This window comes from Schistocerca serialis, chromosome 5, assembly GCF_023864345.2.
Source record: "Schistocerca serialis cubense isolate TAMUIC-IGC-003099 chromosome 5, iqSchSeri2.2, whole genome shotgun sequence".
In the NCBI taxonomy this organism is placed as follows: domain Eukaryota; kingdom Metazoa; phylum Arthropoda; class Insecta; order Orthoptera; family Acrididae; genus Schistocerca; species Schistocerca serialis.
The window spans coordinates 416,200,597-416,226,668 of NC_064642.1; the positions used below are offsets into that span (position 1 = coordinate 416,200,597).

Here is a 26,072-nt window from a genome sequence, read left to right on the forward strand (position 1 = left end):
TCGAAACGGCTATGGTTCACTGTTTGGAAGCAGTGGTCTCTCATTCCGCTCTGTCTCTGATAATGGGACCAGATTCGATCTCGAGCCAGACACAGAAGCTGTATCGTTATTTCAAAATAACGCTTTTTCAATCCACTTGTGCTTGGAACCGACTAATTGCATCGAAACAGTGACGTTTCATTCCGCTCTGTCTCGGACGAGATTCAGGCTGGGTACAGATACTGAAATACATTCAACATACCATTTCATGAAAATACTTTCGGGAACGTCGAAATCTTTTTGATACACAATAGCATGAAGCTTAAGATTTCCGAAAATAAAGCTGCGTTTCTAATTGACTGCCCTATTCCGAAATGGCGTAATATCTTATTTATAAAACTAACCAAACAATAAATTATCGCATACTATTCACATTCAAAATAGTAAATGAGTGAAAATCATTCAGTTACACTACTCATCTTTTATAGCATACTCTTGCTTGTTCATGTACAGTAACCATATTAAAAAAAAACGCAAGTAAACCTACAATATTTTGAATAAAAAAGACGTAGAGTGGCAGTTTTTAGACATATACCAAAAATGGATGTAGGTATAATTGCAAGCAATCTGCTTGACGGATAACTGATGGTGTAATGGTGAACGGAAAGGGCTGGGAAGCATGGTGAATTTATAGTAATGTTTCGAAACACCTTGAGGGACAAAAATTTCTTTCTGTTATATTTTGTTATTTATTCGAATTACGTGGCGTCATTTGTGAGTCTATAGTCAATGTGTCTATTCTCCACAATGATTCCTTTTGAGTGCATGGAAATTAGCAGGATGGGTATATTACCCATATTAGTGGAATGTGGAAATCCCAGTAGCGTATCCGTTGTTTCTGCAGTTTGCTCCCGACTCCAGTTCCGTTCGTGGTGGTTCTTCTGCTACGGCTTTACGAAGCCCGGTGTGGGATTATTTTATGAAGATGAATCCTGAGAAAATTAAGTGCAACTTGTGCTCGGCAGTGTTGTCGTTTACAAGTAGTTCAAGCTCCTGCTTACAACAGACATTTGTGACATGCATCCAACAGTTAATTTACGTGAAACTCGTTCGTAACCAGTTTTTATGAATCTGGGCGGTGACGAAGCCAGATCAACGTCCACAGCAACTGTTCAGGTATCTGCCGGTTCAGTTCTGGGTAGATGTGGTAGACAAACAAAGATTACTGGATTTGCACAAAGACCAGTGCCTTCATCCGAACAGGCCATAATACACGAACAGATTTTAAGACTTGTTGTTAAAGAATATCTACCGTTTAATGTAGTTGAGGGTGTAGAGTTTAGAAAAATGACTTATTTATTAAATGAAAACTGTGTACCCCCCAGCAGAAAAACCCTCTCTAACGGTTTACTCTCGTAAGTGTTCGACATCACACTAGTGCGAGTAAGATCTGCAGTACAAACTGCATCCTACATCTGTGAAAAATGAGAATTATATTGTAGGGACTGCTCAATTCATTGATGAAAACTGCAATCTGAAGTCATAATTGTTATCTAGTTTCAAATTCCATGACTAGCGTACAGCTGGAAAATATTTTCAGTGAATTACAAAATGTGATTTCAACTTCGGGTATTACCAATAAAATTATAGTTTGCACTACAGATACGACACCTAATATGGTGAAGGCAGTGATGCTGTACAAATGGTGGCATGTACGTTGTTTTGCACATACATTGAATATAATTGTGCTAATACCGTAAGACTTGAACCAATTACAGAGATATGGCCAAAAGTGAAGTCAACAGTGGAATTTTAAAAATGAGTCCTCAAGCATTTGAGGAATTACACAATATTCAGAAGCAAATGGGCTTCTCTGATGGAATTCCAAGTATCAAATGTTTGACAGGCTTTTGAAAATCAAAGTGCCTTTGCAAAGGACCCTCACCATCCTCAGTGTGGATTCACAAACAAAACTGTCCGATGAAGACTGGTCAGTTATTGAAAAATCTTGTGAAATAGTATCTCCTTTTGAGCAAGTCACAACAGAAACTAGCAGCGGAAGAAATGTAACCGTCAAAAGTTGTTTTACTAAGCAAAAGGTTTACAAAGACATTGTCTGAAACTGAAAAACTCAGATTACAGCAGTGAAACCATTAATACAGTAATTTCCAAACTTGCGGATGGAATCTGTACCCGCCTCGTTCAAAAGTTTGCGGATAAAGCAACTGCTTGTGGAGCAACATTACTTCAGGGAAAATGGATTTCCAAAAACTGGGCATCGATTAAAAGAAACAAAAGATGCCATAATTAGCAAGTGTTGTTTAATACTACAAAAAACCCACTCAGTATTCTACAGACAATCCACCACCAGCCAAACCAGTTGTGGTGAGCATATTCAACTCTAGCAGAGGCAACATTTAGCAAGATTTTGATCTAGCTGTAGGAGGGTTGATCCAAAGTGTAGGCAATCCACTTGCTGCAAGTATAGTCAAGCTTGATAAATATATGAAGATGCCAGATCACAAGATCTATTGTTGTGGTGGAAAGAAAATCATGTGTTGTTTCCTCTGCTGTTTGAAATAATGAAATGGCGTCTTTGTATTATGGCCACCTCTGTTCTACGTGAGCGCATATTTTCACAGCAGGAGCAAAGAATGACAGACGATCCTGTCTTTCAAGTTAAAAAGTATCAAAACTGTTATTTCTAAACAACTTCGAATAGATACATTAGATCTATTCAGAAATGAAACAGTAAAATTTCAATTGATTTTGTTCTTCTCTGGGCAATGTGCACCGAATTTGTATTTGACTGTATTTTGGTTAGTCCTCTAAATCTTACATGTAGCTACCTTACAAGAACCTATTTGTTGCACACAGACGACACGTTTTTGCTCACCATTTAGTGAGTTTAATTTTTTGAGTAATTTATTTATGTGTTTGAGAATAATTATCTGATTTATGTATGTATATGTAATAAAATGATAATATATCTGCTTGCTGTGAGTAGTTGTGGGAACTCCGTATGCCTGTACATCAAACAAACTTCTTCAGCAAGAATTGTTAAGTGGTGTAGAGCCACATCTGCCATGATGTCGGTATCACAAAGGCATTACACTGTATAAATTGTTTTAAATTTTATTCTGGATTTTATACTCATGCCGATCTCTGCATTTGTTACCTTGAAATGTTTTAACGTGTTTTCCAGTTCTATCAAGTGTACATATTATGAGCTGTATCCAACTGACTTGTGAATGTTTGATGAGAAACTGCCATACTTGACTATTGAGTTATATGCTCCAGTCTGTTATGGTAATTTTTTGATCTATGTGCATCGGTCACTTTGCAGTCCTGCTCTTTGTGACAAACTATGGAAAATTTAACTGCGCGTAAGAAAAGTTTGAGTGGCACACTCATAAATGTTAATTCGGTGCCTCGCTTTCCAGAACGCTATGTCAATAAATTACATCTCATGATATGCCTTTTTAAGAGCACATACAGATTTTTACTTATAAAACATATCAAAATTAGGAGCTAGAATACAGGGAAACTAGTTTGGCAAAATCTGTTATGTCAAACATTAAAACTCTGTCCTCAGCCAATTGAAAAGTATGAAAGTCACATATCACATAACCAGCGCATTTGCTGGAAGGAATATGAAACTGCCAAGACACCTAAGTGAAAGTTTCATACTTTCTGCTATAAGATTGGCACTCTCACACCTCATTTGTGTTTATATGGAAATATTTATACAGTAAAAACTCAAAATGATATAATGTGCAGGGCTATACGATTACAGAACACCAACTACTTCACTGTTTCGAAAAAGCGTATCGAAACATTACAGTGCACTGCTTCATTAGTTTCGAAAGAGCTACGTGTTTTAGTTTGCCTATCTCTCGAGCCAAGGAAACATCACTTGTGCTGACGACATTACTTACTGCGTCGCAACAAGCTAACTTACAGTACTGTACAACGCAGGTATTGGCAGCAGTGCCAAAAGACAGCTCACAGAAAGTATAAAATATGCCAAATGGAACTGGTGCACTTGAACTCGCTATGAAGTTTCCAGACTGTTACATAACTAAACAGACTAATATTTCCATGGAATACTGCATGATATTTCCAAAATATTGAAAAACCTGATCATTTAAACTAGATTTTCCTTGCTTCGAGATTAACTGTAGTCCCTTATAGATTAGTCTGTTTTGCATTTTTTTAAATTGTGGAAACTACACTAATACAACAAAGGTCTTTTTTACCGCTGCAAGGAACAAGCTCCAACCACTCGATTAGTCTGAACTTCTGAAGTACCGATTTGCACACTTCCTGATAAAGATTAATCAGGGTACGCCGTTCAAAAGGACAAAACCGGGGGCACACGCTGAGGCAAATCGTAACTGAACCACGTTTTTGCCACTCCCTCGTAGGAAACACTGACAATAACGTCCAGTAGATTGTGTAGTTCGTATTGGGCAGGAAGTCGTATCGCTTAAGACGTCCGGAGGATAAGGAGTAGTGTTTACTTGCTTGCTACCATCCCAGGGGTGTGCACGTCTCGTGATAAGCAGATGTAGTAGACATTAAACATGGATATGAGAAGTGCTCGTGTAAGCACATTGTAGACAATGCAATGAGTAAGGGGAAAATAATTACTAAAGAGCCTATCCGTTGGGTCGTACAGGGTGACAGCAATTGAAAACGCAAGAGAATCGGCTTGAAATTTTCCAATTAAAGAACATGGGGACTACCAGTCTGGTACGAAATGTACACGTACAGCAAACGATTATCGAGAGTTTTCGAAAACTGTAGAAACTGAGGTTCTCTAAAATAGTTTTCCAATATGATCACTTCATCAATCACGAAAAGTATTTGGTTCTGAATAGACTAAGAGCTCAACGTTTTATTTTGTTGACACTTTAGCATTTACGATTAAACACTAATTTGAGCGATAAAAAAGAAAACAATTTCACATTTCCTAGCATGCAATTTATCTGCTTCTGTTCGATCAATGTAAGTAATGCTGCATCCACGAGCACTAAATTATAGGGGGGGAGGGGGGGGGGGGCAGGCGGACTCCTTGTTTGCTAAACTAGATGTAATTTTATCAGGCTTTTAATTTGTAAATGTTCTGAAACGTGAATTTTATGTATCGCAGTGTAGCGGAACTTGGCAGAACTGCTATATTTTTAACCATCTGCTAAGTTTTATATACAATTACAAAATTTAACATGTGCATAGGCCTACCTTGTAAAGAAGTAAATCCAGACGCCAAATTACTCGTTCAAGCATCTGTCTAATTCACAAAAGAAGCAATCATATACGAGAATTACACCGCCACCAGTGCTACCTTCACAAAAACTTTGCCAATAATGTGCAGCAGTACTCATTCTTGCAGAGGAGCGAGGAGCTGTGGGGGATCAAAGGGATGTGTCATTGTCTCCTATTTATTAAATTCTGTATTTAAAATAGGTGCCGATAAATATTAAAATATTAATATTGCCAGTCAAGGGCCTTAGAAGTAGTTACTATTTTTAGTACGGGGAAAGAAGTCCGCCCGGCTTATTCTCTATCTGTGTGTGTGTGTGTGTGTGTGTGTGTGTGTGTTGGCCACTGCTAACAGTTCGCTAATGCTGTAAACAATCGGAAACAGACGACAGCTGAGAGCCGACCTTCAATGTTATTCTATGTTCCTTGCTTCAATGTTCCAAGTTGTGCCGACATGGGACGACATGGTATATTGTGTGAGGGGCAAACTATAGCTGGCAGTATTTGAAAAAGGCACAATAAAATTCAAACAGGACGATACCACTGCACCCACAATAAAAGGTCACCTCAAGTGGTTTTATGGGGAGGAATGTAGAAGCTTCCTGTCTTTCAAGGCAAAGTGTCGGTGCCACAGAAGCATCTCGTACAGAACCGGAAACTTACTTTCAACGCTACACAGTTCGAGCGAAAACTGAAGTACTTGGTTCCAATTTCTATACATCACAAAGATTGGCCGCATTGGAAGAAGGATGATTATGACGTACAGCGACTATTACCGAGTGGCTTCTATCGCGTAACGGGAAACTGCGTTGTCGACTACGATACATACAGTCTCGTCATGCACTTTATCTACCACTATTATATCGCTTTTGAATTAAATAAATTGATAATTTTTAGATTAAGGACTAAATAAAAATTGGATTAGACTGTATGCTGTGGAACGGTGTTTAGAAAGCTTCAGAGGTAAATTTTTCCCTCCATGAACTTTTTCCCGGTTTCTTCCCACAGAATCCCGCAATTTCCCTGAAAAGAGACATTTTTAACCAAGGTGGAAACGCTGGTATAAAACCACCCTCTGCAACTTCGTCCAGACGAGTGCTGAAAAGCAAAGATAGAAACGGTTCTCTTGGCCCTACTATTTCCGATAATTTACATAATTGGCGGGATAGAGAGATCACCAGTCGGAATTAAAACTTTTGATATAGAAAAGCAAACTTAAAAGTTGGAGTTACCAGTAGAAGAGTGCTAAAACGTTTATTAAAAACAGTTTATAATAAAAATGCTTAAGTAGTTCGCCCACAATCTTAATTAGAATGATTACACATTTCAAATAAAGACATCAATATTCAGTTTTTATTGACTGTATCTTGAACAGTTATAATACACACATGTAGGGGAGTGGACAAAAATGTGGAAACACCAAAACGTAACAAATTGCCTTGCCTAATACGGTGTAGGATAATTGATGGCATTCAAAACAACTTTCAGTAGTCTCTAAATGGAGAAATACAGATCCCGTATGGGAGGGAATCTTGTACCATTCTTCCTACAAAATAGTGGCGAAGTTCAGGTAACAATGATGGAAGTGGATAGAAATCATGCACGCTTATAACCACGCAATTGGGCGCCCCTAAAACACACACTCAGCAATCATCTCCCCTTCTCTCCAAAGAGACCAATAAAGCTCGGTAACTTTGTGATCTGATGACTGTGGGGACTAAGGGAGATACTACAAAACATCCTCGTACTCACAAAACGACCGGTGTGAATAGCGGTTCTGTTGTCTTGTGAAACAACATCACCGTAGAGGAACAAATATTGTACCATGGGATGGACCTGATCAGCCAAAATGGTCACACAGTCCTTACCAGCAATGCGACCTCACAGAATAACCATGGGCACCATAGAATTCCATGATATGGTTGGGCACCTCATCACCAGACCCATTCCATGTTTCACTTTTGGCAACTAGCAGTCTGCATCGTAAGCTTAGGACGGTGTACATCAGAAGTAAACTTGGGCAGAAGTTGGGAAACAATGTGAAACAGGCCTATCCGACCAGATTCGTTTCCATTGCTCCATAGACCAGGTTTTATGGCTTGGTCACCACGTTTTCCTGTTATGGGCATGTGCATCATTGACGTGTGGTCTTGGAATTCCAGCTTGCCTTGCTGTTCCCTGCTTATGGAGCTCCCTTTGTGCTGGTTTGCTGCTGACATGGTTTGCGGGTGTAACATTGGTCTTCAGTGACTTTTGCACTTTTTGCCCTCATATTTTTCGTCGTCGTCCTCTTCAATGACCATCCTCCACAGTCACTCAACACACATTTTTCTCCACATTGACTTAGTGGATGATGTTTTTCTGCTTTCCCTGTATGCGGTATAAATCTCAGATATGGTGCCTCTTGAAACACTAAACACTTTGGCTGACTGTTACGGGAACACCCACCATATAAGCACCAGCCGTTTGCCCAAGTTCAAAGTCACAAAGGTCCAATGTAATGCATTCACAACTACACAGAACATTGTTCTGAATGCAACTGACACTTGCAACGTACTGAGGACATTGCACAAATGACGTCTGTGGTAACGTACAACAGTGCAACCTGCAAGTTTGCCTAGCATCATGTTTGTGTGTTCAGGCATACATTTCTCATAGTGTTTCTGTATTTTTGTCCAACCATTGTAGAAGGGACATCAGTTTTGCAGATAATAGTCCCCTCTTTCCAAAGCTGCCATCAGAATTTATGGATGTTTCATTTAATTTAAATTATGGATGAAAAAATAGGATCATATATTTAAGTCAATACTGTAACCAAGCAACAAAAAAAAAAAAAAAAAATCTCATGGGCTAAGTAGTGTTTACAAGACGTGTCCACACTAAACACCAGATAGTGCCATCCTGTTTGTGTAGCGGTCTTGGGTAATTAATGAGGCTGACTTTAATAAGCATCTGGTTCGATTGAATCTCATTAGCTACTTAAGTATACAAATAAACATATAGTTAGTTCATTGGATGTGTCCATGATGTTTGCTTTTATATGGTTGGCTAGCCTTTATTGTAGATAAATTATTACAGTTGTTATTAAAGATATTATGAATGTCCATTACAGATACCTTCTTGTCTCAATAACTAATGAAATATATCCTTTGCGTTGCCAGTCTACATGTCATCTGAATCGTCTTGCTCTACTCTCAAAAGCTGATGGATCATACTCCACTGAAAGCTTTGTGGTTTATGTTACATGTCCACAAATGTGTACAAAACTTCAGTGGTGAATGTTATGTCATGTCCAGACCCATGTGAATCTGGTAGGACCACGTGCTCTAGCCGGCATCCATCCTATACTGCACCGCACCTCCCTGGCCTCTTGGCAAGTGTCTGAACCGCATGCCGGCAAGCGGCCGCACCTACAGCGCCCTCTTCGACTGCTCGCCCTACCAGAAAACCACCTACAGTCTTACAGTGTAAGCTTTCACGGCTGGTACTGCTGTCACTTAAAACTTCCGGGCTATTAGGCCGTGGTTGATGTATAAAACTTTCTCCTAATGTTTCCTCTCTGACTGTGGGAGACAAATGGTGAACAGCAACCAAAACTCGAGGGAGCGCTGTTATATAGGAAGTGCAGAGGGCATCACAGTCTATAATACACTACTGGCCATTAAAATTGCTACACCACGAAGATGAAGTGCTACAGACGCGAAATTTAACTGACAGGAAGAAGATGCTGTGATATGCAAATGATTAGCTTTTCAGAGCATTCACACATGGTTGGCGCCGGTGGCGACACCTACAACGTGCTGACATGAGCAACGTTTCCAACCGATTTCTCACACACAAACAGCAGTTGACCGGCGTTGCCTGGTGAAACGTTGTTGTGATGCCTCGTGTAACGAGGAGAAATGCGTAACATCACGTTTCCGAGTTTGATAAAGGTCGGATTGTAGCCTATCGCGATTGCGGTTTATCGTATCGCGACATTGCTGCTCGCGTTGGTCGAGATCCAATGACTGTTAGCAGAATATGGAATCCGTGGGTTCAGGAGGGTAATACGGAACACCGTGCTGGATCCCAACGGCCTCGTATCACTAGCAGTCGAGATGACAGGCATCTTATCTGCATGGCTGTAACGGATCGTGCAGCCACGTCTCGATCCATGAGTCAACAGATGGAGACGTTTGCAAGACGACAACCATCTGCACGAACAGTTCGACGACGTTTGCAGCAGCATGGACTATCAGCTCGGTGACCATGGCTGCGGTTACCCTTGACGCTGCATCACAGACAGGACCGCCTGCGATGGTGTACTGAACGACAAACCTGGGTGCATGAATGGCGAAACGTTATTTTTTCGGATGAATCCAGGTTCTATTTACAGCATCATGATGGTCGCGTCCGTGTTTGGCGACATCTCTTTGAACACACATTGGAAGTGTGTATTCGTCTTCGCCATACTGGCGTATCACCTGTCGTGATGGTATGAGGTGCCATTGGTTACACGTCTCGGTCACCTCTTGTTCGCACTGACGGCACTTTGAACAGTGGACGTTACATTTCAGATGTGTTACGACCCGTGGTTCTACCCTTCATTCGATCCCTGCGTAAACCCTACATTTCAGCAGGATAATGCACGACCGCATGTACAGGCCTTTCTGGAGAGAGAAAATGTTCGACTGCTGCCCTGGCCAGCACATTCTCCAGATCTCTCACCAATTGAAAAGTCTGGTCAATGGTGGCCGAGCAACTGGCTCACCACAATACGCCAGTCACTACTTTTGATGAACTGTGGTATCGTGTTGAAGCTGCATGGGCAGTTGTACCTGTACACGCCATCCAAGCTCTGTTTGACTCAATGCCCAGACGTATCAAGGCCGTTATTACGGCCAGATGTGGTTGTTCTGGGTACAGATATCTCAGGATCTATGCACCGAAATTGCGTGAAAATGTAATCACATGTCAGTTCTAGTATAGTATATTTGTCCAATGAATACCTGTTTGTTGTTGTTGTTGTGGTCTTCAGTCCTGAGACTGGTTTGATGCAGCTCTCCATGCTACTCTATCCTGTGCAAGCTTCTTCATCTCCCAGTACCTACTGCAACCTACATCCTTCTGAATCTGCTTAGTGTATTCATCTCTTGGTCTCCCTCTTATCTCCCTGTTTATCATCTGCATTTCTTCTTGGTGTAGCAATTTTAATGGCCAATAGTGTATGATGTCAACTACGAGATTATCCCCGGTATTGCCAAAAGTCTTGAGTGAAAGTAATCGATCACCAGGAAGCTGATATGAAATAAATCTACGTGTCATCTGAATTGTCTTCCTCTGCTCTCAAAGTTGATGTATTATGCTCCACTGAAAGTTTTGTGTTTTTTGGTATACGTGCACAAATGAGACGAGTAGTGTCATATCGAAACATTGCATTATTATGCACGTATGTATAGAGAGGCTATTGAGATTCATAAACACTATAATAATTTTAACAGAAAAGAGGTGTTAAATTAGACAAAATTTGGATGTCAACATTGCAGCGTAAGAATTATGATGGATTACTTTCTGTCGAGAATGTTGGCAATACCAGTGATAATATTTTTTAAATTTTTATTGGCTTCTAGCATACAAACTTTTTAGCCATCACAAATAAATGCACTGACACACATAACAAGGTAACATTTTTTTCTTCGTCATACATACTGTTTAGGGCATACATTCATATGTTTTCAGATCAATCTTATTGTAATCAGATTACAAAACACCGTTGATTGCTAAAAATATATTTGTTAAGTTCTTTCGTTAAGTTCAATTCATTTTGGATTTTTATATCTTCTTTCGCTAGAAAACGGGATATGGCATCGTATTTACTACCTCAGTGATGTAATACTGAACTGTGAGTAGCCATTGTAAAGCGACTGGTGAGCTTCGCTACGTTCCTTAGTGAATTTTTACACTGCGTTATGAGTGACGAAGAGATTCCTGGCCCATCGCGGGCAACGCCAAATACTCCATGCACTCCTCAGAGAAGAGCAAAGGGTAGCACACTACGGAGTCGATAAAGAAAAATAATTAGTAATGTCGCTAAATGCTGCGAAGAAGAGAGCAAAAATAAAAAATTGCTCCACCCTCTTTCGCAGCCAATAACACGAACAGTTACTTACACATGGGTGAGCGTCAGTTCCGTGAAAAGAATACGTGGATTTTCTAAAGACAACCCTGGAAAATCACCAGAAACTCCCGAAAAAAAAGGTAAATTTCAGTTCAAATTTTTCAGTGCGACATTGCTTTGAATCTGCCTTACCGTTTGTCTGAACTACTGTAGTCGTTTTGTTTGTATGGTGTGAAATAATTTCTTGTCCTCCAATAGGCATATAAAATTGAGTCTAAAGCTGTAAATTAGTCATATCCACGCAATTCGCTTTTTGTAGCGTAGCGGTTATGGTGCTTGATTGCTGTACCGATGGTGACGGGCCCGAATCCTGTTACACCGCAGTTTTTTTAATATTAATAGCAAGGACTGTTATAATCATTTTCACTCAATTCAGTGAAATGTGACTGCATAGTACGACACCAGGGACCATAACCTACGACACTAACAAACATTACTCTATAAGTGTTTAAAAAAAGTAGATTTTTCACCTGGAAACGTCTCCTTGATGCTTCTAACTACACATTCTTACAGTCTGACTCTCTAACCCTTTTTTGAAACTCTCTTTTATTTAGGCCAAGATCTACTGGAAAAATTCAGTTGGATAATTTCGACAGGACTGTCGTAAAACAAACAATCGAAGATTTTTGTATGGTACAGAAGATTGCTCCCAGTCTGAGAACACTTCGTCCTGTACTACAACAAAGATCGGTTGGACGTGGGGTATTACTTCACTGCGGAATATTTTGTTATCCATGGTATTCACATGGCAAAAAGTACAAAATAAGCGGTCTTTACTGCTAGAGCGTGGAGACATTGTTGATTGGCGGTTGCATTTCATTGTGCAAATGAAACATCTGAGGGAAGCAGCCAAAGAAATATTCTATTTGGATGAAACGTGGATCGACAGTAATATGACAGTAGGTAAATGTTGGAAGAAGAGTGATATTGTCGGCATTGTGGGTTGGGGAACTTCCTCCAAAAGACTGGTTATTGGAAGCGTTGGATCAAGGACGGGATTTGTCAGGGAAGCCGAACTAAAATTTTGGGCTAATTCAACGAAAGGTGACTACCATGGTCAGATGAATTCAGGAAATTTTGAAAGGTGGTTTTCAAGCATGGTACTCCCGAAACTTCCTCCGAAGTCGGTAATTGTGATGGACAACGGTCCATACCATAACAGGTATGACACCAAAGCGAGGATTTTGGAATGACTTCAAAATAGGCGTGTCACCTGTAATGAGAGCATGAGAAAGCAGGTTCTGTTCGCTTTAATACAAGAGCATAAACCTGCTAAAAAAACATGTTATTGACGAAATGGCGAAAGAGAAAGGCCACATGGTTGTACGCTTGCCTCCTTACAATTGTGATCTGAGTGCGGTAGAACTGACATGGGCGAAATTAAAACGGTTGTTTAGGGAGCGCAACATTTCAGGGGACATATCGAAAGTTAACCTTTTTGCGACAGCAAGTGAATCCCTTTTGTCTGTAACTGCCGATGACTGGGAAGGGTACTGCAGGAAGGTCCAACAACTAGAAGAAGAATATTGGAGGCGTGATGGTGGTGTTGAACTAGCAATAGACATCATTAACACTGCCGAAACGGACAATAGCGACGAACATGAAGCACACACAGAAGAAAGAGTACAATGAAAGTGATTCTGAGTGATGTATTTGAGGGTACAATACAGCGTAACAATTGTCAATAAATTTTCCAAATTTATTGCTTCTCTTTTTATTGCCACAATGTAAGTTTTTCTGCTGGTTCTGTATAATGCCAAATTGTCCAAGAGAGTTGTTACGAAATTAGTAGCAATCATTCAATATGGAACTTTCGATTTCACTTCATAACGACCAACCGTCGAAATTGCAATATTGGGTTTTACACATAAATAATTTCACGTATCCTGCAATCTTTTATTATGCCGCTGTCCGCTTTTGCGCTAGTATATGCGCAGCATTAACAGTTGCTGCTGCGTCTAATAGATGGCATTGTGTATACCGCTTGGAGCACAACTTTTATGTGGACGCCAGAATGTTGCCAGCACTGTGTAACGTTAGCGCGACTTATACCTTGCCAATATACTGTGTGCCGGTGGGCGGAGCGTACCTCCTCTATACCCTGCACCCCCCTTCCCCCGCAATAAGAATTAGCTCTTCTCTTTGTGAACAAGCAGTACTGTTTGGGTAATTTGTGTCGTTAGCTGTTGTGGAGTTATTTTGCTGCCCAAAGGTCGGCTGCGATACAGCGTAGGCATGGCATTGTTGCCGCGCGTCGGCCACTGCTGCGTCTGACTCGGCATAGGGCCTTGCGATCGTGAATTGTAATTCGCTCGTGCGTTGAAATTTGTTTTGGAAATTTCTTTTAAATCGTTTGTTTTTTTCGTTACCTTTACCGTACTCGTTACCTCTGGATATGTAATTTTTGCTGTTGTGTGTACCAACCTTGCTGTGTGTTTAAATCACGTTTTGCTGACCGATTTACATAATTATGTTGTTGTGCGTGATTTTCTATTGCTCTATTGGGTACAGGTCTTTCCTCATAGATTAAGTCGATAGAATCTAGTACTGAAAAAAATATTCAGTGCCATGCTCTGGCGTTGTGACTAATTTTTCTCTAATATGCGATGGAAAACGGCTTTTAAAATGTTTTTAACACTTCTACCTGTGCTATTGGGTTCGTCCAGTAGCGTGTCTTGTTCAGGTATTTTTCAAAGTATCCACGTACACTACTGTATTTGCAATTGAATGGTGCAGCGTTGAAAACCTCGCGTCTGAGTCTTTCTTACACTGCCTCAGACCTGTATTTGTCGAGCAAAGCTCGTTCAAGATGGATGTAAGTTCTGCAACGTTCGGCCACTTCAGCTGCCCATAACAGCACACCACTTCGCGTATATCGCATGGCAAATCTGATGTTCTGTGCTTCCGTCCAGTTGCGTGGAAATACACGTCGAAAAGCACTAATAAATACTACGGCATTCATTCTTTTACCTTCGGTAGTGAATGTAGGAAATTGTCGATGTCTCAGCAAACCTTCGTCTGCAAAAATAGTTGATAGACTCGTGGCATTTTCGATCGTATTTATGTTGTTATTGTAGTTACCTGTAATTCCTGCTGGTAATTGTTCAGGTATTGGAGTAGTGGGTATGTTTACGTTTTGCTATCTATAACTGTCACCGGTACCTGCTGTGGGTTCAAATGGCTCTGAGCACTATGGGACTTAACATCTCAGGCCAACAGCCCCCTAGAACTTAGAACTACTTAAACCTAACTAACCTAAGGACATCACACACATCCATGCCCGAGGCAGGATTCGAACCTGCGACCGTAGCGGTCGCGCTGTTCCAGTCTGTAGCGCCTAGCTCGATCACACCGGCCGGCATCTTGTGTTCAAATTATCAATCTTGGTATTCATATTTTGTTTCATATCGCTGAGATCAGTGTTAATGTTATATAATAACTGCCATAGCAGTGTGTCAGTTTTATTACCCTGGCTGCTGCCAGGTGTACTTCCAAAGTTAATGTTTGTGTTGTGACCAAGTGGTGTTTGTAACGTGTTGTCAAGATTCATATTTCGATCACTCTCCAACGTTTCATTCATGAGCAGTATGTCGCCCTGGGAGATGCGTGACATTGTCTCGTCGGTTGTAAACATTGTGTCGTCAAAGTTATTCTGTTGTGGAGCGTCGCCATCATTTGTCACTCCTGCGACACTCATCTCTGATCTACCATACTTAAAATTTCTGCAATAGGCATGCATGGCGCCTGATCTTCAATTGTTCGATCTCGCAGTTCTACGCCATCTTGGCTGATTGCGTTTTCACTATCGCTATCAACAATGGGCGTATATTTTTCGGCCATGTAACATGAATTTACAAAAAAATAGAAAATTCACAAAATTTTAAAAATTTCACACGTTAATTATTACACTTGATAAATGTTAATTACGTAATGTCAAAGCCTGGTTTACGTCTATTATGATGCGCAAACTATTGTGTCACAAATCTTTGTTTTACTAACAATATGAATCACACTGTAACAATAGTTAATAAACACTACTCACGACCTGTGCCCAGAAGTCCTGTCACGGTCGCCAGTTGTGATATACAAAAAAAAAAAAGATGTAATTGTGCTTATCTTAATTTTTTTTTGACGATCAGATTTCGCTGACCTAGTTGAAGCTGCAGGCAGCAGAGCACTCCGGGAACATCGGCGCTTGTAATAATCACGAAAATTCTCTTCCTGTAATTTTCCTCTTCACTTACTTCAATAAAAATACTTGATACTGTTTTTCCATATAATGTTATTCAAGCACACATATGATACATAGAACTCACAATACTTCATATCTAAAGTCGCACATCTTCACCATTCTTCTACATACGAGAGTGTGTGTAAAATTGAAGAAGGAAAAAAAAAACTGTACAATAGTTGACTGTTTTGTTTCGTTCATTTGTCTGCGCCTTACCGCGCGCCTTCATAATTAACGTCTTTGCCAACCCTCTGGTTACTCAGTGCTTCAATTTTTGTTTTTTAATAAATCTTAATTTTACGGCATCCTGGGGCCTTCATCATGTACTTATACATACAATATCTCACTATCAACAATACCCAGAAGTCCAGTAAGATCAAGAGCCCATATTGTGCTAAAACAACCACTTACTCAATTAAAATGTTAACATGGACTGTTATGTGATGTTACATTCTACATTCTTCTTATTAGAATTTTCAGGTCCAGGTTTCTTTACGGATGCAGCCAGGAGTTGTCATATTGTCTGCTCTGATATATTTTTACACAGTCTGACTTGGTTAGTTTTAGGACTATGTGGAATGTAATACAAAATATTTACAACTGGAAGACTTGGAAATCAAATGGGATATTTCAGTGCAAATCTGCAGGTTTTATACTGCCCAGAATGTAGCCACAGTTGGATTTCTTGTCATCAGTTGAAACTTTGATTGTCATTGAACACAGACATACGTCCGTGAATGTTTTTATAAGCCGGCCAGAGTGGCCCAGCGGTTCTAGGCACTTCAGTCTGGAACCACACGAACGCTGCGGTCGCAGGTTCAAATCCTGCCTTGGGCATGGATGTGTGTGATGTCCTTAGGTTAGTTAGGTTTAAGTAGTTCTAAGTTCTAGCGGACTCATGACCTCAGAAGTTAAGTCCCATAGTGCTCAGAGCCATTTTTTTGTTCTTATAAACTGGTCACAACAGAAACACCACGAACCCAATACTTATTAGATGCTAATGGAAAATGGAAAAGATTCATACTGTATTGAGCTAGACTATCAGTATCACACAGTTTGATGGAATACTGATGCCAAGACCCAGTTGATGGATGACAATTGCCATGTATTTGATTGTATTTAGTGTCCAATATGATGACCAATCTTACTGCAGTCCATTTCTGGCACCCTAATCTCAATGTGTTGATACTCATGCATTAGTTAACATGATTCAAATAAGGGCAACACACTGCAAGAATGAGCCTGCATCCTACTGTTCAATGGTGTGATTCTTCAAAACATTGTGAAAATGTGTCTTTGTTTCATACTCTGTGACTACTTGTTTTCAGTATGGATGATCAAACATACTTGATATATTTTCTTTATAGAAGTAGTTTATTTTTAATTGTTTATAAATTCTATGGAGATTAATAAAAATCACACACAGGGTGTGTCTTCTAAGAGTCATTAGGTACATTCTCTGGTGTTTTGGCAGATATTTGGAGTTTCTGTGACGTAGAACTGGAAAGTCCTCCGATGTATAACTAGAAACAGCCCAAACAAATATTGATCATCACGCCTTTCCCATGACACCCAGTGTTGACAGAAAGCATATTTAAAGCTGAATTTTACATGCTCTTTTGATAATAGCAGTCTAACGTTAGTCGAGGGCAATAGTCATTTAATCATTATGTATTCACAGGGTAATAAAAAATGAAGAATAACAAGTACTCCAGCATTTGCCCTGGCCTGCGCTGTCTGGTACTGTCTGCAGCACTACTGGTTTACTGTTGGAATACTGGTTATTCTTCGCATTTTACTGTCCCTCTGAAGGCGTAATGCTAACATGAGTATCGCACTACACTGATGTGGAATCACTCTATTGGATGGGAAAGTAAAATTCCACCTTAAAAATAATTTTATTTGTAACAGCAAAACAAACGGACTCTTTCTGTCGACACTGGGCATTATGTGACTGAAATGATGAGCAGTATTTTTTTGGGCTGATTCAAACTGCACATTGCAAAAACGAAATTGGAAATATTTGCCACAACAACAGAGAAAGTGCGGCTAACAACTCTTAGAAGAAACACTCAGTATATATGATGACCGAAAATGAAGTACTATTAATTTACCCTTTTACTTATTTTTCACAGTGGGATCAATGGATGTGCTTTGAGGTGATAGGGTCAAAACTGGTATGAAGAGCACAGTAATATTTTTTGTTGTGTTAACAGATCCATATAAGTTTTTATGTGCTGTTAAACGGTAGTTTTAATTATGTGACTGTAAATTACATTTTGAAAAAAAGAAAATAAAACAAAGTGCAACCGTACTAATGCAGTACAAAGTATGTGGGTGATATATATTGAATTAAATGTTTTGGTGTCCGGCTAGACTTGAGGCCGAAAATATTCTGAAAGTAATAATGAAAAAGCCGAAATAGACAATGTTAGTGTCAATAGCAACAGATCCATTAGTTTTTAAAGTACATGATTACTGAACATACGTAAAGAGCATTTCAGCTTTCAAATCAATTCATTCATTTATTTTCTTCTTGAAACTGGCTAAGGATGTACATATAGCTGTTATTGTGCTCTCAGCTATTTTTCAGAAATTTTGTAATCCAGATCTTTGCATTCTAATTGGTGACTGCACTTCCTCAGTTCCATAAAGTATCTTGTAATATAAATTGAGAAAGAAGAGATCATGCAATGACATTATATTTAATGGAAACTACTTCTTATACATACGTCATGTTAATTTAAAAATATGTGCCAGGAGTGCATCTGAAAATGGGGACCATACTTGCGTTCATTCAGTAGGAAAAGTTTCAGCTAGCCATTCAGATTCTGGTTTTCTATGATTTGTCTGAAATGGGCATTGATGTTTATTTGAATAACTTGTTAGGATTGTCATTCTTGCACTACTTCAAAAATAAAATTATATATATATCATTACATTATATTTCCCACTTTGTATCTAGAGAGAATATGTTTTTGAAAGAGTCTTATTATTTCTCCAGTCACATAGATGCAAATAAAACCAAGTATATTGAACGCCTGAGAGAAGCTGTAGCCATTAAATCTGTGTCAGCATGGGAACACACGAGAAATGACATTGTAAAAATGGTTCATTGGACAAAAGAAAGACTAGAAAAGTTAGGTGCAGAAACAGAACTCCATGATGTTGGTACACAGGTTAGTATCCTCTAATTTTGTATGTTCATTTTGTTTTTAGAGAGAGTAAATGAATTAATTACAGCAAATTTCATCTAGGTTGGGGATGCCAGCACTTCACATTTTTGCCTATTACTTTCTTATTACTGGTAGGAAAAGTTATGCAATGCATTATTCTTTGCTTCCCGCATGTTTATAAAATGTAGACCTGAATTCTGGTACAGTTTAAGGTTTTTTTTTATATTGTGTGATATTGTTTGTAATTAGTATGTAGGTAACCACAATTTTGTATTTTTAGCAGTTGACCCTATAGTTGCATATATGTCCGTTGTGTTCCCTGACCCAATGAAACTTTTCAAAATTTGTTGGTTTCCATAATCTTGTTCAGCTACTGTCATAGAGGCCCTATGATTCACTTGTGTGACATGTTTCTAAAGCATTTGTCTTTTCTTGCAGTACAATTTGTCATATCCTAGCTATGAGAACTTGAGAGAATGATGGACTAAAATATATCTTTCAGTTATCAGTCAAGAGTTTCATTTAATAATTGTACCACAAGAATGAGGGAGAACAGTATTATTTGAGGATCAATATTATGTGGTATGAATAACAGCTAAAACAATATTACGTCATATAATTTACAATAAAATTTGGCAGATATTCAGTGTGATGTATTTCCTTAAGGGTTCACAACGTTATGTTTTCCTCACATATTTTCACTCACTTTTTCCTTTTGTATGTTTATCAACTACAGGCTCCGTGTTGTGAGTTCGTTGACTGTATTTTTTTCTCATAATTTCTATTCATGAATCAGGTGTCTTTGACATGTCAGTAACTATAGCATATCTTCAAAAGTGACTATTACGCTGCAATTCTTATTTAGCTTTTTTGGATCTTTCCTTCTTTGTTGTGAGGGGATTTCTAAGGGTAAGCTACACAGAATTATGGCAGACCAGGTAACATTTATTGACTGCTAGAGAGTGACTTAAGAACATGACACTATTTTTCAACAGTCACCAAGGCTCTGTAACCAATAATAGGAATGTTCTACCAGTTGTTCGCCCTATTAAAGATAGAAATTCACTACTTCTTCATGGAGCCATTCGAGAACACTGTGTGAATGTTCTCATCACTGAAAAATCTCCTCCTTATCAGCATCACCCACATCTGTGTGGCTTTGGTAAAATTATTGGCACCATTTCACAACAGCTGGATGCCACATTGCATTTAGTTCATATACCCCATAATTTCATGGTGGATGTGTGTACAATTTAAACATTTTGCTCACAAGAACTATACTGCACTACATGCTTCAACTTTGGAATATGTTTCTAGTTTTTGCTCCATTTCAATCCCATACTCATACCATAGCAGAACTGTGTCTATAGGCAACCTCGAACATGTAATCACTTCTGGCATTGTGCCACTCCTGTTGCATTACGATCTTAACATGAGATGACATGTTTAACTAACTTTTTGAAGCCCCCACCTACTTGTGCATTTATCTGCAATGTTAGCTGTCTTTGTATCCAGTTATTTTTCTCTTCAGTTTTTTCCTTAGAAATTGAAACTTGAAGCTTTGGTCAGAAAAGTGTGAGATGTGTACTGTGAATTTTTTTCATTTGGTTAATTATGGTGTATGTAATTGTAATACTGGAGACTACACGTTCAAATTGCCCAGGTTCACTACATCATAAAAAGACAGAAATGAGAATGCCGGGAATGGTATGTTGCTATCATTGTACCGCATACCCCACCTTCACAGGTTTGGGCAAAGATTCGATGCCTGTATGGACACCAGTCCACTGCAGGTGTATGTAATATTTCTGTGAATGGTGTTGTCTTCATTGACCCGGATGCTGTCGCCAAACATTTTGCTTTGCATTATGCTTAAGCCTCTGCATCTGAGAATTATCAGCCTGCAATTTGTATTCTCAAAAAGCTGGTGGAGTGAATGCACTTACCAATTATTATATTTTACCTGGAACCATGTTATGTTCCATTCAGTGGGTGGGAATTTCTCATTGCCCTAGCTCTTTGTCCTGATATGGTTCCAGGGCCAGACCACATCCACATCAAAGTGCTCAAATACTTACCGGTGGATTGCCAATGTCACATCGTTGTCTTGGGGTCTTTTGGCTCTGTCCCAAGGTGAGTTTTGTCGAGGTTGCTGCAATTTGATCTGCCTGGAGTCCGCTATCAGGTCAGGTTTTCCCTGGCGTCAGCATCTTATCACTGTTTTCTTTGACTGCAAAAGGCTTATGACACCACATAGCATCACCACATCCTCACTACCTCATATACATGCGATCTTTGGGGACCACTCCTAACTTTTTTGTGGAACTTCTTGTCCCATCATACTTTCTGGATTCAAGCTACAGGAGAACAGGGTCACCCAGAGCTCTACATTGAGTATGGCCCTTTTAATAGTGGTTATCAATGGTCTAGCTGCAGCTGTGGGGTCTTCTGTGTCATCTTTCCTCTATGCTGATGACTTTTGCATCTACTACTGCTTCTGAACTGTTGGTGACACTGAATGCCAACTGCAGGGTGCCATACAAAAGGCACAGTTCTGAGCTTTCAGTGGGTTTTTCACTGCCAGGACATGTGTCTTACATTTCTGTTGCCATTGTACTGTCCAACCCCAACCAGAACTCTGCCTTGATGACGAAGTGTTCAGTGTGGCGGAGTCTTGTTGGTTTATGGGATTGGTCTTTGATGCCCAAGTGACATGGTTTTACCATCTTTGACAATGTAAATGAACATGCTTGTCACATCTTAATACTTTTTGCTGCCTCAGTAACATCAGCTGGGGCACAGATCGCTCTACTCATTTGCAGCTTTACCAAGCTCATATCTCATCCTGTCTTGATTCTGGGAGCCTGACATATGGCTTGGCATCACCTTTCAGCGTTGTGGACCCAACACACAGTTGTGGAATCTGACTTGTGACAGGTGCTATTCAGATTAGTCCTGTGAACATTGTACTCCTGGAAGTACTCCAGGCTCCCTCCCCTAAAGATCAGGCAGCAACAACACCTGCTGAGCTATGTGATACAAACTCACTGCTCCACTGAGCTTAGAAACTGCTGGGTCCTTTCTACTGGTAGGCAGACCTACCTCCCACAACAGAGGCTGAGGACGTCACAGTCGTAGTTTGCATACAGAGTCTCTGCCCTGAAGTTCAACTTCCCCCACTATCACCTCTCGTCAGGGAGAAATCGTCTGTGCCCCCGTGGTGTGTACCACATCCTTGGATATGTCTCAGGGGACACCAGGCTGCCCTTGCTAAATGGTGTGGCTTGACTCCTACCCTTCCCACTTTTCTAATTCTTATTAGTTTACATCTGTTGTTGTTTTACCGAGATTTGTTCCTTTTCTTCTGGTAATGGCAGGTGTGGAAGCACTGGTCAGATGGAGAGGTTGCATCTCCCATTGCATAACATGTCCCAGGGGCTCCAGCTACTTTCTGTGCATGGGAGCCTTCCCACTTTCACACTTTTACCCCTCTGTCAACTCTTCTTGCTCCTATCTCTTGGTTTTCTTGATTCTGTGATACAATCAGGTTAATTGGTATTCGTTTTTTTTGTTTCATTCCTCTCTGGGGAGTATTCCTGGCTTGACACACAAAGGATTTAGGGACCTATGACCTTGTTGGTTGGTCAGTCAAACACCATCATCCGTAACCATTAATTTGAGTGAGAGGCCCCTGACATCTATTAAGTCAGAAGAAAGAAAGAAAGAAAGAAAGAAAGAAAAATATTATGACTGCACCTACTGCTAAAATGGTTTTAACTTCACACCCAAAATCCAGCATGGTAGCCAATCTGCCATGGTGTGGTCATCATGTACCCTCATGTTCGTAGCCCTCTGTCAACTTAAAGGTTGCACTGTTGATGCCTGAGCTATAACCTTCCCAGTATGCTGAAGAGTAGGTGCCTGTCTAAGCTGGGGCACTGGGACTCTGGGCAATGGTATTATGCCAAGTACCATTTTAAATGGTGGAATCACACCCACGGTGACAGCTTCTGATGAGAGTGAATTATATTAGGGCAGATGATCCACAGTGAAATGGTCATCTGGCAGATTGAAAGCAAGATTTTAATTCAGGGGCTTACAACCTGATGATGAATCTGTCTTGGGCCTCACCATGGAAGGGATAATCAGGTGAGGAGAAATGGAGGTGGACCATTTGCTCAGTTCTTGGTATCCTCTGGAACTGATGGAAGAATTTTTTTTTGAGCACCAAAGCCATTGTTTTGGTTGAAAATATTGAGGACAGGTTCAGAGGAGTTGCTGCAGTAGAGGAAATGAGAACTGGAACTCTGTTGATCAAAACTTTGAATGCTGAACAATCACAGGCAAATTATGCCTTGAATGCTCAAGAATAAACAAGTGGCCATCTTTCCTCCTAATAAACTCAACATGATTCAGGGTATCATCATCCACTGGGACCTAATGCTAAAAACAGATGAAGAAGTGCATGTAAACTAGAGCAGCATGGAGTATATTTTGTTTGTCGCTTTCATAGAGGATCTAAGGCTAATAGAGTGGATGCTGGAGCTTTCATCCTAGCCTTCGATGGCTTATAGATGTGAGGTCAAGCCCTATTTTCGTCCTCCTGTGAGATGTTTTAGGTGCAGAGGATTAGACATATGTCCTCCTGCTCTACTATTAAGGCTACTTGTAGGAAGGACAAAACATTAGGAGATCCCTTTCAGACAATCTCCTACATATGTTAACTGCCCAGAACACCACCCCTCTCATTCGCTGACATTTTCAGTTTTGTAAGAGGGAGAGGAAAACCCAGGAATATGAAACACTTGACCTCCTGTCATATCAAGATGCTAAGAAAAAATTTGAATGACTCCACCCAATCAATATGATGTCAAACTTTGCACACATTGTGTCAAAGTCCACTCCTAGTGTGATGATCAGGTCTCAAACAGTAACTCCCATCTCTAGCCCTGTGTCAGTGCCTGTTTCTCAGTTAGGGGAGTTGACACCAACTCCCTCCACCCACAGACCCACAGCACTGGTGGTAGTCACCCCATTAGTGCAGCTGGAGATGCCTTGTCCTCCTCTGTCATCACCAGGGGAAAGAGCACCTCCCAAGATGCCTCGCTCCCACAAGAAAACAGACCACCAGTCTGCCACCAAACAGTGGCTGAAAGAGCCACGTGCGTTGGGTCATAATGAAGAATGGGCCACTTCTGTTCCAGAAGTCAAGACAGTAAAATCCTCACAAAAACAGAAACCATGCAGCGAGTGACAAGAAGGAAAAATTCGAAGTCAAATTGAGCACTGCTGCTGTGGTCAGTCTGGTCCCCACCATTCACGAGGTCAAGCCTTTGAATGCTGATGAAGAATCATACATTCAGGTGGAGTCTGACTCAGCAGCAAAGTAATATAATTTCTTGTTTTCCCCTTCATTGCTCAGATCCCACTCTGACATTCCTTAAGTGGAACTGCAGTGACTACCATCATCACCTGGCAGAACTCCGTCAATTAATGGCTACGTACTCTGCAACTGATGTGGCATTTCAAGTAAAATGGTTCTCAGAAATCCATACTATTAAAAATTACAAATCCTACTGTAAAAGTTGTGTTAACACTGTGAGAATTCAGTATGCTCATACGCTCTTGACATTTCAGTGAGCAGGTGCCACTAACCTCTGCATTAGAAGCTGTGGCTGGACATGTCTACCTGGCAGTTAGGGTAACAGTAAGTAACATCTGTCTGCCCCCAAACAGGTGCATACCATATCACGAGCTGGTAGATTTAGTGGAACTTCTGCCTCCAATCTTCCTCCTACTGAGGGACTTGAGTGCCCTCAATCCTCTGTAGAGCAGTCAAGCTACATTTAGCAGGGACCAAGTAATGGAGCTATTGATTTCAGACCAGGAGGTCTGCCTACTTAACACTGGAGCTGCATGCAACACATTTCAGTATGGCCTGTCAAATATGCTCAGCCATAGATATTACAGTCTGTAGCCTAAGCATCTCACCCTTGATCCAGTGATATGTCCCTGGTGACCTCTGCAACAGTGACCTCATGGATGTCACTCTCTCTTTCTCAAACCACTGATCAGTGGACATGCATCACTGTCCTTGTTGGTAACTTCAGAAAACCAATTGGCAAGCTTTTTTTCTCCAAAGCTAGTTTCGAAACCAGCAAAGAGAAGGATATTGAAGGAGTGATATAAGACACTAATGACGTAATTATACAATTATACAGGCTGTGGAAACGATGATACTGCATACTCCAGCCCTTTCCACTGGAAACTTGTGCAGTGATGCTCCAAAGAAATAGCTACACTACCAGAGAATGTTGAAGTTCACTTCAACAACATAAATGCCATCCTTCTACAGAGCATTTAATAGCATTCATCAAGTGAAGTCATGGTTTCTAAAAAAAGAGAGAGAGAGAGAGAGAGAGAGAGAGAGAGAGAGAGAGAGAGAGAGAGAGAGAGAGAGAGAGAGAGAAAGCAGGGGCGACAGGAACAGTGTGTATCATCTATCAGAGCCAACATCCCATCTTCTCAAGTATGGACTAAACTCTGTCGCTTCTGTGACCACACACCATCTGCAGTAGTTCCTGGTATCTCCCTCAATGTTGACATCAGTACTGATCCCGAAGTCATTGCTGAATGCTTCATGGTAATTTTGCTGAAGTGTTTGCGTGCAGTAACTACCATCCTATTTCCCTGACCCACAAACACCTGGCAGAGCAAAACTGCATATCCTTCATGCACAAGGCCTCAAAAAATACAATGTTCCATTTAGTGAATGAGAGTTTGAGAAACAGCCCATGGTCCGTGTAAAATCCACAATCAAATGCTTAAACATCTTAGCAGTGACAGCATAAAATTCATCCTCAGGTTTATCAATCATATTTGGTGGGAAAGGCCACCACATCCCAATGGTATGGCAGTATTATTTATCGTATCCCAAAAATTAAAAGAAAAAAAACCCTCAAATTCTGACTAATTATTGACCACTTTCTCTTATAATTGAGCTGTGTAAATTTTTCAAAAGAGTGGTCAATTGATGACTCTGTTGGTGCCTGGAAGCCAGAAGGCATTTATCACAATTTCAGAGTAGTTTTTGAGCATTGCATCCACCTGAAACCTGCAGTGCGCAGTGGTTTCGCACATCACCAACACCTGACTGCTGTTTTCTTTGACCTACAGATTGCATATGATACTATCTGGTGCCATCACATCCCGTCTACAATACATGAGTGGGGCTTCTGGGTCTTCCTACTCATTTTATCCT

General features: G+C 40.3%; 1 protein-coding gene across 1 annotated transcript in view; it reads left to right on the top strand.

The window, feature by feature from the left end:
- The window catches only part of LOC126482352 (cytosolic non-specific dipeptidase), a 169,638-nt gene that overhangs the window by 79,036 nt on the left and 64,530 nt on the right, over positions 1-26,072 (top strand). The window contains exon 2 of the mRNA XM_050106434.1: positions 18,640-18,814. Within this exon, the coding sequence (XP_049962391.1) occupies positions 18,640-18,814 (175 nt within the window). The remainder of the gene's footprint in view (positions 1-18,639; positions 18,815-26,072) is intronic.